The 17,719-nt window shown below is 27.7% G+C and overlaps 1 protein-coding gene across 1 annotated transcript; it reads left to right on the top strand.

Moving 5' to 3' along the window:
• The first annotated feature begins 7 nt into the window (after window positions 1-7).
• On the top strand, window positions 8-17,124 carry LOC112690428. Its single transcript, XM_025564438.1, has 8 exons — window positions 8-2,120; window positions 4,960-6,175; window positions 7,018-7,071; window positions 9,595-15,369; window positions 15,626-15,673; window positions 15,995-16,108; window positions 16,709-16,745; window positions 17,005-17,124. The coding sequence occupies exons 1-8, from the start codon at window positions 216-218 to the stop codon at window positions 17,045-17,047; spliced, it is 9,192 nt and encodes a 3,063-aa protein (XP_025420223.1). The 5' UTR covers window positions 8-215; the 3' UTR covers window positions 17,048-17,124.
• Window positions 17,125-17,719: the final 595 nt, after the last annotated feature.

Genomic DNA, 17,719 nt, shown 5'->3' on the forward strand with positions numbered 1-17,719 from the left:
TTCAGGATGTAACCGTCATTTCCGATAAGAAAGTAGATGATAAATTAGTATCTCCATCCACAGATATACATCTATCTGAAAAACCTAAATCCGAATCCACTGAAATTCCTTCATCTGAAGATAAAAGTGAAACGATAAACTTTAAAGAAAAATCCGATAAAATATATGACAAGATAACATCCGACAAATCAGATATTAAATCCGAAATAACAGATATGACCACAGATCACTTACCAACCTCACAATTCCCCGAAAGTGTTATAAAAGATGTAACTGAATCTGAAGAGTCTGGTTTAATTTTAGACCAGAGTTTTAGTAAATTTATGAGTGTTGAATCGGCTACATTTGGTGATTTTGAGTTTGAGCAAAGTTTGGATGAAGCAAAGAATGTTGATAATTTTTCTTTCAGCGAATTTAAGGATACAGATAGAAAATCTATTTCTTATGATTTCCAGGTGGTTATAGATAATTCTGAGAGTAATATGAATAATAAATTTAAAGATGTTTCTGATAATTTTTTACTTGATTTCACAAGTGAAACTCACCACAGTTTACCAGTGAATATTTCCAATTTGTCATCTAGTAAAATTCACGCTATTGATAGCAATATGAAAGACAAAAGTGAAATTAAAAAGTCGTATGGTATACGAAAAACTGAGATTACAAAATCAGGTTTTGTATCTTCTATGAAAAATAATGATTCTGGAACTACCAGTGATAAGAGCTTTAAAAGAGTGTCTTCCAAATCTGAAACAAGTGGGGTCATTCTTAATTCTTCGTTGCGATCTAATTCATCTTCAGTCTCCAAATTCCAATCATTATCTAATAAATCAAATGTTTCAAGACCTCAGACTACTAAAACTAGTCGCTCCTCAATCGAATCGAAGACATTATTACAAAATAATTATGTTTCCCATCAAATAAAGAATCTTGGTACAAAACCTAATAATATGAAATCGAAAAATATTTTAAGATCAAAATTTGATGCTGAATCAAAAGATGTTCGAACATTTAATTCTTCTAAAAAAATATCACGAAATACTTTATCATCTTCAACAACTACCTTCGACAATGCGAAAAGTGAATCTAAATCTACAAGTGTATCTCAAAGTCAATCTACTAGTCAATCATTTACAAAAACTTCAAGCATTCGACATGGATCAAATATAGAAAATAAAAACAGTCAATTGTTTCGTGGAAGTTATAAATCAATAACTTCATCAAAGTTATCAGATCCTACAAAAATATTAAAAGAATCATCCGTAAAATTAATTAGCTCTACAACTAATAATAAATCTGTTTCTTCTGAAAAATCTTACACCAAAGTAGATTCTAAATCTTTAGTGAGTAATACTTTAATATCAAATAAACATTCTTTTACATCACAAGAAAAAAGTTCTAAAAAGGATCATAAACCATTGACCATGAATCAAACACCAAATAAAAAGTCAATGGTTCCAGAAATGGAAAAGCATCGAAAAACAAATGTTAATGAAATATTAAAAAAAAAACAAGTTTCAGATATACCTGAATCCACTTCCAAACCTAGACTCAAAAGTTATATGTTATCTACTGAATCAAGAAATTTAAAACTGAAAGCAACTTCTCACACACAAAATAAATCATCAGCTATTTCTACAAACTATCAGCGAGAGCGAGTAGTATCCGATACTAAAAAGAAACTACCAACTTCCCCATCAAGAATACCGATAAAAGATAATTCAAGTATATCAGTCAAAACAAATTTGTCACTTTTAAACACAAAATCTATACGATCATCATCAGTGCCTGATCCAAGAATACTGAGTGCACCATCACAAAGAAGTGGATTTGATTTTACGTCTTCACCAAGAAAATTAAGTCCTACATCTTTACCAGCAAGTCCAGCTCACAGATGTTTTAAGGCGGATAAAAAAATTAGTTCAGTTTTAATTACATCAGAAGTATTTTCGAGCTCTTCAGATCGCGCGTCATCAGTAGAATTAGTATATGAACAGCCTACACGTTCTCCTAGTTCATCAATGTCCGAACAACAACCTACTTCTATAACTGAATCAGTATCATTAGAAGACGACGAAACGACTCATTCTTCGAACTCAGACACCAATCGAGATTCCGAGGTATATACTATTTTTTTCCTTCAAAATGTATCAAAAAGTTTACATATTTTGAAATTCTGAAATTTATAATCAACAAAATATGTATAATTTTTAAATAGAAAATATTTATGCTTTATCTTCCGCGACAATTTTAAAATTAAACACGTGTAATTTCAGTTTAGACAAATATTTTAAAAGTACCTTAAGACTACATTTTATACATTTACTATTAATTTTTTATACTTTAACATTTTTTAGATCTATAGAAACATAATAATAAAAAAAAAGCTACATTGATACTCCGTACCAATTTTAAACCATAATATTGTTTTTAATTTAGCATTCATATTGATATTTGAAATTTTATACATAAACATTTCAAGTAAAAACATACATTAAAGATCATTCTAAAAATATGAGTGCTGTAGAAAAGAAAAAGTAAAATTTGCCAAGGTTAAACATTTGCTTTAATAAAAATATTATTGGCTTAAAAAATATTCTAAAACAATCTACCTATACAATTACAATTGGCACTCATATATATACAAGTGTTTTGTATAGTCTATAATTTTAGAAACCGGATCAGACTGAAAATTTTTACTAAGAATCAAAATCGGAACGAACCGATTACTAATTTTTTGTCAAACCAGACCGGACTTAAAATTTAAAATAATTTGTTAGAGTGAACCAAAACCGTATCATCGGTCCAAACAAACGAGTTTCTGACTATAATAGTTTATAAACCGGACTGGACCTATTTCAATTTTTTTTTCTACCTTACCGAACAAAAAATATAATATAATTTGATTTAGCGGAAAAAACAAATCAAACTAAAAAAAATTCAAATAGTGAAAGTTTTGAATTATACCACTAAAGTGGTAATTGGTATAGAATTAATCTATTCGCAGATACAAGACTGTACAAAATTAATGATATGTAGTACACAGAAAGGTAAATACTTCTATTCATAATTATAATTATATCAGTGCGTGCGGCACGGCAGCTGTATACAGCCCTTCCATGTCGCCCGCAACTTAAGGAGAATAATTGCAACTATTGTTCTTAAAAATATTCTCAATAATAATTATTAATAGATACCATGAACAGGATTAAAATGTATACCTACTAAGTTCACGAAACAACGGCACAGCGGTAAAATATTAACAATATACGTGTTATTAATTCTATAAATAATATCTTTAAAAGTAAAATTATTATTCAATGCATTTTAAACGAGTTGGGACCAACTGGTCTAAACCAAACCGATTATTTATATTTTAAAATCTGGACCAAACTGAAATTATTATAGTTTAAACCAGATAACCGTGATGGCCGTGTAAATAGTTCAAGTTTCGTCGAAATTTATATTTCATAAAATGTTTTCGTAATATTTCCTAAGTGCTAAAATTATTACGAATACTTCTAATATTAATACGTATTTAGAGTCTAAATTTGATTATTACTATTTAGTGACTTTATATTTAATTATGTATGTACAAACAAAATCCGTGTGACTATACACAACAAGACAGTTTAAATTTAAATTTTCACAAATGGTTAAGCTTTGGCTGGGAAGATTTAAGTATTAATAGTTGGATTCTTAATAAAAACAAAATTATTTGCTGTTTAAATACATACTACGGTGAAATGTTGTCATTTTTTTCATCAAGATTTGGTACCTTAAAAAATCTAAAATTCTCTACACTAAATAATAAAATCATAGTAAACGTACTAAAGTATTAAATCCCAAACTCCATTACCAATCCAAAGTGTAGGCCTGGTAGGCCCGGGCCTCTTATGTTTTCAAATAGTTATTATTAATATTTTTTACATCATTATTATTTACTTTTTAGTATTTTTAAATATTATTAAAAAGTCAAACAGGATGAATTGTTTTACATTATATTATATATAACATTTATATATTTATATTTTATATACATTTATATTATATGATCATTTTTTTTAATTATATTTGAAAATTATATAAAAAGTTAACGAAAAAAAAAAATGTGTACCTATATAAATTAAAATGATTATAACTGGGTCTGTCCTACATTTTAATGGACACGGTACAGTGCTAATTCTATCTTAAGAGTAGATCTACGAATGACAAACATTCAATCATCATGTGCTTTACCAACATTATTTAAATTACAACCACTTGACAATCAAATCTTAAACAACAAAATAATTTTAAATGTGCATTAATATTTAATGAACATGAATAATCAAAAACTATAAGTTTATAGCAGTATACTACGTATAACTATCAAAATAATGTATATAAATATCACGGTATGAGAATTAAACTATGGGGTTTTAAAAAATAAATGAAGTAATTAGTATTGGCTAGTAACCTTGGTTAAAATAGTTATTCTTCTTATTATATACTAAAAATACAACTTGAATTTGTGTCCGGGCATATATTGAGTATTTATTTAAGCCTATAAATATAAGTTTAACACATTTGTGAAAGAGAATTTCTTTATTAATCTAATATTCATTTTCGGTATAAAATATAAATATTAGGTTAACTTGAATGATCTTTGTATTTAATTATACAAATATTAATTTTTTTTTATATAATTATGACAACTTTGTACATATTATGTGAATGTAAACTTATTTATATTATCTTAGGAATAAAATTACAAGTATAATTAGAAGATAATATAATAAATAGTAAAGGCTTATACGACAAATATTTAACAGATAATAATAAAAATACCATTCTCGCTTTAATCAAAATCTAAAAAATATTGTTTAAATGTGGTAAAGCTTTAAAATCTCTATTTAGAATTTCACAAGAATTTCTAAATCTTAACTCATTTAATTAATGGGTGCATTATTTCCACAGATAAATACAAACATTTTTGATTCATCAATAAATTGGAATTTAGCTTTGAGAAAATCATACCAATTTTCAGTAATAGATATTATGTCAGAAGAAAGTAAAAACAACGTACCTCAAATCGCAATAACAGCATATGAATTCAACGAAGATGATATTGAAGTTACAAATTTATTTAACGCAACACATGAGAAAAATATGAATACATACGAGCCACGATCAGTCTCTCCAAATATTACCAAACAAAAATCAAAAATTATACTAAAATCTCCTATTACAAACAGTTTATCAAAGTCCCTTTCACCAGTTTTGTCAGATTTCAATAATCTTACAGATACTGAAGTTATATCGGATTCAGATGATGAAAAATACTACATACGATCTCCAAATCTTAGCCCAGGTCTAATAAATTATTTTATTTTAACAGATGTCGAAGATTTAAGTGAAGATGAAGAACACGAAAAAAACAGTAAGGTTAATGAAGAACATACAGATACGGAAAATTTTACTGGTGATAAGGAAATATTCAACGAAATGGGACAAACAGAAAAATATTTAGAATCGGCATCTTATTTTCAACAGCCGCATAAAGAAATTATATTTCATTCAAAAGATGGAAATGTGCGTTCATTGACTCCAACGGAAGAATCTAATCCAATTTGGCTTAAAACTCCAAATGAAGAAGTCAAAGGTTTTGATTCCGAGGAAGAAATTATAACAGCTGATGAATGTGGAGAACAAGAATCATATTTAAAAAATAATAATACTTACTATCATGATATAGATGTAGGTGTTGTGGACTCAGTAGAATCTATTAAACACGAACAATGCAAACATAAATATAGAAATCGTTTATTAGTAACAAAAAAAAATGTAATGCAAGAATCAGAATTTGGTAAAAAACGATTTCGTCATAAGAATCGTAGTAATTCAGAAATTATAGAAAGTTCAGAAAAACCTCCAGAAGAATTTAAAAAAAAAATATTATCAAAGTACACATCCGAACCTACTTTAAACAAAATAAAGATTCCAAAACAAAATCAAAATATTGAACAAAACAGAATTAAACATCAAAAAACTAATAATAAATTTGTTATACACGATAACAAAAATGATATCAGTATATCTATTGATTTTGAAAGCAATAACTCTGTATTATTAAACGTCGGTAGGCATTTCGGAAATCTATCAATGCGATGGTGTAACAATGAAATCATGACAGGTAGGGCTGTATTAAATTATAATAATCTGAATATTTTAGAGCCGTTAGAACCAGGATATATTATAAGGAGTAGCTTATATGATTCAAAACGGCAGTTTGAAGTAGATTTATTCACTTATGGAACAATGAAAATCCTACAAAATAGATATTTTACTTACATAACAGTATATAATTTTGTCCAACCCGTAAATATAGTACAATTATATATTAACAGACCATTTCAAACTCAAATTAATATGTCAAAAAATCCATTGGTAAAAATGTATTCCCTTAAAGATAAATGTACAAGTATAGAAAGATTATACCCTTCACCTGTAACACGTCTCTCGGCATTCAAGATATTTAATCAAAAAGTATCAGAAAAAAACCAGGAACAAAAGCATATTAAGGTTGATACACAAAATCATGTTTCGAATGTAATTAATATTTTTGAAAGTATGAGCGGTAGTCCTAAATTGAGACGAAAATTCAATTTCAAAAAGTTATCTAAATCAAATAATGACTTAAAGAAAAGTTTTTTAAATCAAAAACCTAATTGTATGTGTATTCAAACAAACATCCTAATCGGTAAATACAGACCATAATTATTATTATTAAATTATGAAAAAGGTGATGGTCTAAATTAACAGCCAAATCAATTATCTGTAAGCCATGAAATAAAATAAAATATTAAAAATATAAATTTTACTTATTAACTAATTATTAACACTAACTTGTATTAAATTATTTAGTACTCAAACTATATATATATTTAACAGCTAAACCACTAACATAATTAAATACTTTAACTACTTTCTTTTAATTTGTTGTAAATATTATTAATATTTTTAATTATATTATAGGAGATGAAGTCAATCATACCAAACAACAAAATGCAAAGTCTATAAATAATTCTGGTGAGTTCTTATTGATGAAATAATATTTAAAAATAAATTCAGTGAACCATAGAAGTTTTAACGAAAACTGTTTAAAATATAATTTATTTCCAAGTAAAAATAACAAGATACCAATTCCCTGCTTTGCTCATTGTAATAGTTATTTATTCAAATAGCTTTTTTTAGAAAAAAGTTAACGCTTAGATATAAATTTGAATTATATAATATTGTGCACTAATAAGTTTTGTTATACGTTTATTTGACATTATACAACATAATAAAATGTTGTATGACATTTAGATAATAAACTAAACTACTAACAATAAATAATTTCACAATAGATAAATATATATTATTTAATCAAATGTATAGCACTACAATTTAAGATAATACGATATACTCGTATACTTTTATAAATATAAATTATAAATATTAAATATGTATGTATAGTTTGATGTGTGGTATTTGATTATGTAAATAATTTAATTAGAATAACATGACTTATAGATTATTTTTCAAACGAAATTTTCGGCAACAACAGGTCATCAGATGATTTTGACAATATTTTACTCAATAGAGCAATAAACCGCAGTAGAGAGGAGCTTGCAAAATTAGTAAAAGCCATAGAAATTTTGGAAGATAAAGTAGAAATGCAAGAAAATCTTATATTAACATGCAATTTGAATAAGAAAAAATCAGAATCAGAAAACTTAATAAATGATGTAAATAGCTTGGATCAGCTTCAAAAAACTATTTATCAACTATTAAATGATGTCCAAGATCAAGAAGATCAAATACGTAATTCACTAGATAGTATTAAACAAACAATTAATTATCATGAATTTTCAAAAACACATAATAAAGATGAAAATCAAGAAACACCAGGGCCTAGTTTTCGTAGTAATTTTAATACAGCAAGTTTACCGTATCGATGGTGGAATAGATCAATGCCTTGTCTACCTTTATCAGAACGTCATGTATATTTATCTGGTTCACAAAACTCGTTACACGAATCTTTTCAAGTATGTTACTTTACTCCGAAAAAGAAAAAATCAATATCAAACGATCATAATTCTGGTTACTGTATATGGCTACCACATGATAACACAGGTGAGGAGTATTGTTTTGAAGTGTTAAACTGGATTTATTTATAACAAAATGCTACTAACTGCTATTTCCTTTTATTCCTTTAAAATTCCTACCATTAAAAAGAAAAATATAAAAATTAAAGTAAGGACGTTAATTTTTAATTTATGAATAAATATTTTGAGAAAGAATCGTTTTCAGAAAACGATCGTACTCAAATAAGACCATTAATGGTAAGAACTCCATCAGAGAACACTGTACCCGATGACTATGAACATTTAGATGAATGGAAACCAGTCGATTATTCAAAAATATCTCCAGATACTGTACAAGAAAAATTAAAAACCATGTTAAGTGATCCTGGTAACCATGATGAAACTTTAACTAATATTCTTATTGATATGTTAATTGAACAAGAAACAGCAAAATTAGCAGCTTCTGGAGAGTTATCTTCTGGGTCTTCTGATTCAGATCCTCGTGAAACTCAAGATGTTGAAACACTGTCAGATTCTTCTTCGCCAGTTCCTATAATATCTTCACCAACATTTCGTAGAAATGGTGTCGGTGGTTCTCAAAGATTGTCAAATAACCAAAGACCTACACTCAGAGAAATTCACAAATACGATAGCGAATCAGATAATGATAATGAATATATAGTAACTGAGCCTCAAGAGAAATCACCGGGTAGAAAAGTCACATTTCGATTAGAATCGGAAGATGATGAAATTTTTTACCCAGGACAAAGTGACAGTGACGATGATTTAGAAGTCTGCAATGTACCTCCATCAGTTCTAAATCAAACAAATGATATCGAAGATATGACGTTTAAAATAGATACAGATGTTGCAGAAAAAACTTTAAAAAGAGTAGAGAGAAGATTTGAACGCATAGCCTCAGAAACATTAGAAGATAGTCCAATTGCTAAGCAAGCTGTAGAGGGAGAATATCATAGAATTATTTCCCAATTATCAAATGAAGAAGTCGATGTTGCAAATCAAATTTGGGATGGAGCTGGTAAATTAAAATGCATTTAGAAGTTAAATATAAAAATAACGCTTCTTTTATACTAACAACAGTAAAAAAAAAAAAAAAAAATAATATATTATACATATTTATCAATTGGTAATTTTATATACATATTCAAAAACACAGAATACAAAATCTTTCTAGGTTCCAAATCGAATGTATTTTATAATATTATAATTATTTCAAAATATAACAAATATACAAATATACCAACGTATAACAAAACAAAATGGTATCACTTTAGAATTAAGAATAACTCGTCAATGATATATCTACAACATTTTTTTTAATTAAAATTTTAATCCATATAACATAAAAATATCCCAGAACTTGATCTTTTTGGCGAGTTTGTGATAGTTAGTTAACCCATGTAAATAATAAATAATCTATATTCTAATCCTGTATTTTGTTTGTATGTATTTGTGTGTACAGAGCGCAGCCCAGAATTAACAACTAACGCCAACAACATAGTACTTCAAAATTCCGTAGATAAAATCCCACCTATACCGAATCCTAGACATTCCATTGAGAGTAGTATTACATCTTCTATAGATGAAGATGATATTGACTATTCAACAAAAAAACAATTTTGGGAAGAAATAGCTAAAACTAATCAACCGCCTTTACCTAAACCTAGATATAGTATTTCATTACCAATACAAAGCTCAGAACAATCTGTAATGAAAAATTCTTCGTTGGAACTAATTGAAAACTCATTCAGTGCTTCTGATAATGCAGAAATACCTGAAATGATTAAAAAATCAATGACAAGTAATCAAACTACAAAAAACCTTGTAGTTTCTGAATTAACTTGCCAAAAATCTGAATCACTTAATAAACATCCACATACTCCATTATTAGAAGAAAAAAATAGCAAAGAAATTAAACGATTAGATTCTGAAACCGAGTATATTAATAAATACGGAGAAGAGTCATTAGCCTTTGAAAATGAAGGTTACCAAGAAGATGTTTTTGAAGATAAATTACCATCTAAAAAAGAATATTCTCGGAGTTCAAATAAAATAAAATTAGATCCAAAAACTAGATCAATGTCATTACCATCTCATCAAGTTCAACCCATTTCTTCCAAAGAGTATTTTCAGCAAATTAAACCACAAATGGAAGGCATACAAATGGAACAAGAATCTTCACCAGAGCATAAATCTTTAAAGAACACAACACATCAACAATCACCAAGCCAAGAAGATCTTATCAATCGTCAAATTCACAAGCACATATTTTCAAATGAATTAGACGAGCAAATAGATTCATTAATACCTGAAGAAAAATACTTAGATTTAAAAGGTGAAAAAAGTGTTTCAATAAATTCATTGCAAAATACGTTATCAGATAAAATATCCTGTAGTACAAGTGAAAAATCACTTACGAAAACAGAATCTGCTGAGTCATATGTCCTTGATGATTTCCTAGAGGAAAAGATAAACAAAGTTATTTCAAAACAATCGAAAGAAAAAAATTCCTCAAGTCTAACCCAAGATCAAATAGATGAAATCCCTTCAGATACCTATTCTTTAGCTGAGGAAAAAGAAAAATCAACTATACTTTCTGAATCGATTGATTCTTCAATGATAGATGATGAATTACACAATGAAAACTATAATGCGTCAGTTAATGAAAATGAAAAAGGTGCTTGTTCACCAAATTTGCGAGATCATATTATTCATACTCCAGAAGAACATATCCCAGACACAATATGGGAAGTCACCCAGTTAGGAACAGATGAACAGGAATTAGAAAACATTGAAATTAAGGATCAGTGTTTATTTCAACAAAATTATATAGAAAAAGTGAATTCTTTAGAATCCTTAAAAACCACTGAAAAAGAAATTACCAGAGAACTAGCTAGAAGTGTAGCTGAACAGTTAATTAATGAAATTGAAATTGAACTAACAAAACGTCATGATGTTTTAGCTAATTTACATCATTTGATGATGTCTCCAGACCAATTTAAACAACTAGAAAATAGTGGATATTTGGACATGGAAGGAGAAGATTTAAAATTAAAAATAATGGAATCAGTGTTAGCTAAAAAATCTAGAGACCAATTGAAAAATATATCAAAACATGATACAATTACTTCAAGTATTGAAATTACTGACGAAGACTTAAAAAGTAGTGGTTTTGAAATAGAATATGATACCACATTATCCAAAACACGTTTACTTGATCATAGTATACCAGAATACAATTTCAATAAATCTGAAAAATATTACTCAACAACCAATTCAAATTCTAATGAATTTGAAAAATCTTCGCGCGATGAAAAAGAGGAATATTTCAAAGTAGCTGAGGATAATTTGATAGTTGAAACTTATATAAAGGAACAACAAAATGAAAATAAAACACGAAAAGAATCTCAAAAAAAAGATATGCTTTCAAACGGACAAGTTGAACATCAATCAAAACACGATAAGTTTTACCAAGATACTAAAACTGATGTTTTTGAAAAAATGATTATAAAAGAAAATGATCAAAAAATCGAAACCCAAGAATTTGGATCACATTTTAATTCTAAAGATGATAGTAACATTCATGATGTTATTTATTCTAACGAAATACTAGAAACTAAAAATGGATCTATATTCAATGAAGGTATTACAAAATATGATAGTCATGAAACTCACAATAAAGATACATTCGTAGTTGAAAATAAACAAAATAAAAATGGAAAAAATACATATGTCGAAACAAATGAAAAACACTTTGATACTTGTAGTAAAGATTTTAAAGATGAGCTTATAAAGAAAGAACAATACTTTGAACAAAAAACGGATGGTGGTTTAGAAATATGTGGTATAGAAAAAGAACAATATCGAGAAAAGTCTTGCATTATTAAGGAAACCGTAGATAATTATAAAAATGAAATAACATTAATAAAAGACTCCGAGCCAGGTTCATCAAAATCATTGACAAAACAATTAAGTGCAGAATCATTCCCTTCGAAAGATAATTCCGTTCATTCGCCTACTTCACCATCATCATCTTCTATTGATATTCGAGAGGAAAAACATGTAAATTTTGACACTGTCATCTTAAGAAAACCTAATTCGACTAACACCAATAAGCTAACAACAAAAAGACCAGCGGATTCAAGCTCAAGTGAAAGTCATTATCATTCGTTTGACCACACGTCATCTAGTAGACCATGTTCATCAGATGTAGACGGCCTTTTAGCTGGTTCTTCGGAATATGAATCTGCTATTTCTGTACCATCAAATGAGTATCATACAGCAATTAGCTCGTTGAGCTCAAGAGAATCAATGAAATCGCTAGATTCAGAAAGTTCAGGAAATCTTGCATCAGTTGAAAATAGTGAAGCATCTGAAACACTCGTTGCATCAACTGGTGATTTAGATTTTGATCAAGAAGGAACCAACTCTATTTTAGAAGATGAAGATAAAATAGAGCCATATGAACAAGAAATACCAATGCATATCATTAGAGGTGAATCCTTACCAATTATAGCAGAATTAACCGAAATGAAGTACAATAGCATGTATAAAACACAACCATTTTCTCAGCCAACGATTAACAGTGAAAAAAACATACAAAAAATGAAAAGATCACATGAAATGACTTTTCATCCGATTCCAAAACACATAACTAGTGACAGTTTATCAGACTCATCATCTCACGAAGAAAAATTATTTTCAAGTGAAGATGCAAGTATGAGTATATCAAGTACTGAAGGCCAAGCAATACAAACTGTCGTTGAAGCAATTAATGGATTTCCGGAATCTGGAACATGCAGCTTGAGTTTAAGCGAAGAAAACACTAAATCTGTAGAAACACTAACTACCCGAAATGGATACGGACAAAATAACGATCAGTGTAATGTAACAATTATATCATCTACAGTAACAAATGGTAAACATCAGAATGTATGTACACAAATGACTACAAAATCTGAGGAACCACAAAAAAAAGGACATCGAAGAAATAGTAGTTCAATTAATAAAATAGTGGTTGAAGAATTAGATATCACCGATAAAAAAGATCCGTCCAAAGAATGTACACTTCCTACACAACATTTAGAATATAATCAAGATATTTCTAATCAATCAAATGTTAATAACACATTATCAAAAGAAATATATATTTCTGATTTAGAAACTAAAATATCTACAGAACATGATAAATATGATCACGAAATACACGGAAGTCAATTATCTGACAAACATAGTTTTGAACACATCGATGATATTGCCGAAGCGGATGCAGCTTTTCAAATGGTTCCGCATGTATCACCAGCAATACCTAATTCATTACCCCCTACAATACCGGAAGATCCATTTTCAGAAGACGAAGATGATTTACAAGATGATTCTATTGATGTTGTTCCTAATATTATGATAACAGAGCACATGGCTCCATTAGTTGATCGAGGTTTTCACTATCCGGACTTAGATCTAGAAGCCAAGGAGCTAGAAATAAAATCGTCTACTCCACAAACGCCTGCATCGATAAGTAGTAAAAATTCATCAGACACAGATCAAGGTAGAGAATATATAATAAACGAAGATTATGATCCACATGAAGAACCTTCTTGGACCGGGGAGGATCATACGGTTCTTGAAAATGTTGAAGAAACAGAAGAAAAAGAATCAGTTTCCATGAGCGAATCATTCGAACTAATAGATAATATTGAAGAAAAACTAGACAACTCTGAAGATGAATTCGTAGTAATTGAAGAAATAGCAAGAGAAGCTAAAGAAGAAGATTCTGAAGGAAAAGCAATAACTATTGAAGGAAAAATAATAAAAAATCATAAAATTGTAAGTAACATTGATTCATCCACGCATGAATCAGAGTCAGAAAGTCCAGATTCAAAAGGGCGATTTGAATTAGAATATACTAATCAAAAATGGGTAGAACTACAATTTGAAGACGATAACACTATAAACGAAGTATATGGGTATAATATAGAATATGAAAGACCTCCGCTTGAAGATATTAAAGAAGAAGATACTGATGATTTGCAAAGTAGTAAAGTAGGAAGTATGGGCAGTCAAGTCAGTCATTCAATCGATAGTATTGGCAGCATGAAAGAATCATTTAGCAGTACTCCTGAAAGTAAAAAGTACCTAGGAAAATCATTAGAAAATGATAATATATCAGTGAATTCCCTACAAGAATTTGAAAGGTTAGAGCAATTAATAAGAATAGAATCAATGAAAGCTAAATCTTCAGGTTCTTTAGCATCTACTACTAGTTCTTCAAACAGTAAAAAAGATGATTTGTCCTTAGCTTCTCTCAAAGATTTTGAAACAATTGAAGCGGCTTGTTTTAAAACTGAGTTGATAGAAAATAAAGCCTTAGCTACTGAAAGATCATTAACTGGAGAAGATAATACGTTTAAAATAAATGAAATTATTAGAGAAGCTGAAATAAACCTAGAACAAAACGATGATAATTCTGAAAAACATAAATCAGAAGATGACAATTTGACTAGCACTGAGTCTTTAGATTTAAAGACAATTGTTACTGACATGAAAGTATCAACTTCTCTTGAACAAATGTCGTGTACAAGTTTTGTTGAAGGAAAACAACATGATTACGATGACTGTATGAACTCAAGTGTTTCAAGTCGTGGATTTAGTAGTCCAATTATGGATGATCATTCAAAAGAATCTTCATACAGAAACAGTTTGATTTTAGGCAGTAATGATTCTCTAGGCCCAATAAGTTCAACATCAACAAATGCTACCTATCATTGTGAAACTGGATCAAACATGTCTTCTAGTTTCACAAGTGGTGGTTCAAATACAATGGTGTCTAGTATGGAAGGACTTGATAAAACAGGAGGAAAACATGATTGGTTTGATGAACACGAAACTTTTGAGTCACATAAAAAGGAAACAGATGGAACGGAATTTACTCACAAGCTTATAAGATTGCCAGCTGAAATTCATAAAATAACAGCTAGAGGACCTGATAAAGAAAAAATAATAGAAAATTATGTTGAACAATTTTCATCTGGTGAATTTCAAGAAGAAATGGAACATACAGATGAGCGTGGGAACGTATTTGTTACAAGAATTGTACAAAAACGAATGGTTTTTGATTCTGAAGAATCAGCAAGTAAAGGTGTTTCTGAAGATGAATTGAACAAATGTTTAAGAAAACTTTCTAAGGATGAACCAGATGGATTTGAAATCAGTAAGAAAACTTCAACACAGATTGCAGGTATTACGTGTATTAGATTTGTGATATAGACCATTTCCATCTGAACATAAACTCATTCTATTTTTCTCTATATTATTCCCATTATACTTTATTAGCTTAGATAGTTATAACCATTGCATGCTAATAAAACAAACTTAAAATATCATTAGGACACTAATGATAACCTGCTTAATATTGTATAGAACTAATATGATTAAAAAATCTAACAAATACTCATATCTAGGTAAAAAATAATATGTACTTAAATATGTTTTAGGATCATCTGAAGATACACAAGCACCTTCAACATCTAATGAAAAAAAAGGTAAATAATTTTAATTCATCAAGATTGCATGTATTATAATCATCAAGAGATATGAGTTAAAGAAAAAAAGAAAATTCAGTAATAATTCCTATGTTTAGTTATAACTGCTTTTAAGTAACAATCTTTAGACATAAAATCTATATTACGTTAACAATATAAAATATATTATAACAGATACTTATTGTATGATTAACATTATATAATAAATACTAATATTATTTATAAAATTTAAGGAAGTAAGTATTAGATATTCAATTAAAACAATTAGGTTTAGTATATTAGTAGTAATACTTTTAGAAGCTTTTTTGTGGTGATTGGTAGAATTGCAAGTGGCTGCACCAAAACCGGAATTGAAATGTGAAATTAGTATGGACGACGATACAGAAATAGACCTACGCGAGCATGATTGGCGCTTTCAACATCAAATAAATACTGGTTAATAATTAAAATACTCAATAATACAATATATATACATACATATATATATATATATATATATATATATATTTTTATATATATATACTTTTTTTTTTTAATTTATTTATACACCGTGTGATCACGATAAGTGGGAACACTCAATAACCATGTACAGGCTTCATATATTTCAATTCTGCTTTTTTGGCTAATTAATAAACATAATTATACGCCTTTTCAAATAAATAGACTATTTTTATAACAGTAAATTTTGCGCATACGTACATTAACTTTTTTTAATGGCCTGACATATTTTCAACACAAATTATTATTTTTTGTATATTTTAAATGAATTTTAGTGTTTTAAATAAAACATTAACTGTCACAAAAATAGTCTAATTATTTGAAAAGATGTATAATTATGTTTATTAGTTAGTTAAAAAAAAAATTGATATTTTCACATGTTTAGAGTTAAAATGAAAAACATCTTTTAGATTTAGAGATTAACCTTTGGCTTATATTTTCCCAAAAATCAGTTAATTTCAACATGTTATTCAAATTTAATAAATTATAACAAATTATTAAAAACTATAAGTTAAGTATAAATAATTTTTGTTTTAGAAACTGATGACATAACAAAGCCAAGTACATCTGGATGGTATGTATTATTGACTATTATTAACAAATAATGATAGCTTTAAAAATATAAATTATTTATAAAATTATAATTTAAAAAGTTTAACTTGAAATACCAATATCACAATAAGACGAAACAGGCACAGAGCTTGTTAGGATTTATTTTTCACAGTTATTACATATCATCAGATTTCACTATAATCAATGAATGCATAAATTTATTGTACCTATGTAATACATATTAAATATATACCTATACAATGCAAATTTTTTTTTCACAGGACTGGAAAATCAAAACCTAAAGAAAATGTATCCGAACTATGAATAGTGAAAAATAATTTTAAATTATATACAAACACTATTTATTATTAGATAATTTTATTAAAATGTGAAAAATTTTTAGTAGGTCAATTTGAAAAAAAAATGTAAATGGAAACCTACATTCCAATGAATATATTTGAATACATGTAATGTACCTACTTATAATGCTAATGAATAGGTAATTTAAAATATTTATCAACCTACCTATTTAGAAATACCATCAGATTTAATTTTAAAATTTATATTATGTAGGTGCATGTATTCATAAATACACTGTACGTACCACATACTTCTGAATATTTATTTTTAAAATTATGAATTATAATTTAGAAAATTAATATGTATTTGAATGTTTCATATGATATTGAAATTAACCATTTTTAATTTATGGTACATATTGCTTAACATTTATTTCTTGTCTTAAAAATATTTTACTATACCTACATCTAGAAATTAGTTTCTATATATAAATTTAATATATGTATATAGAAATATATACTTACTAATATTAATATTTATCCCATTATTGTAACTTACTATTGATATTTTTATTTTGACTACAAAATAATTTATTGTTACCTATTACCTAATTGTCATATTGTATAAAATTTACTTTTTAAATAAAATTACAGCCCATTGCAATTAAATGAATAGGCAAAAACATATTGTTATTGT

This window comes from Sipha flava, unplaced genomic scaffold (assembly GCF_003268045.1).
Source record: "Sipha flava isolate LNK unplaced genomic scaffold, YSA_version1 50316_pilon_pilon, whole genome shotgun sequence".
Classification (NCBI taxonomy): Eukaryota; Metazoa; Arthropoda; class Insecta; order Hemiptera; family Aphididae; genus Sipha; species Sipha flava.

Coding starts and splice junctions, on each gene's coding strand:
- LOC112690428 (XM_025564438.1), top strand. CDS start 216: ATGACCACAGATCACTTACCAACCTCACAATTCCCCGAAAGTGTTATA. Junction 15,370..15,625: donor AACTTCAACACAGATTGCAG/GTATTACGTGTA, acceptor AATATGTTTTAG/GATCATCTGAAGATACACAA. Junction 15,674..15,994: donor AACATCTAATGAAAAAAAAG/GTAAATAATTTT, acceptor GGTGATTGGTAG/AATTGCAAGTGGCTGCACCA.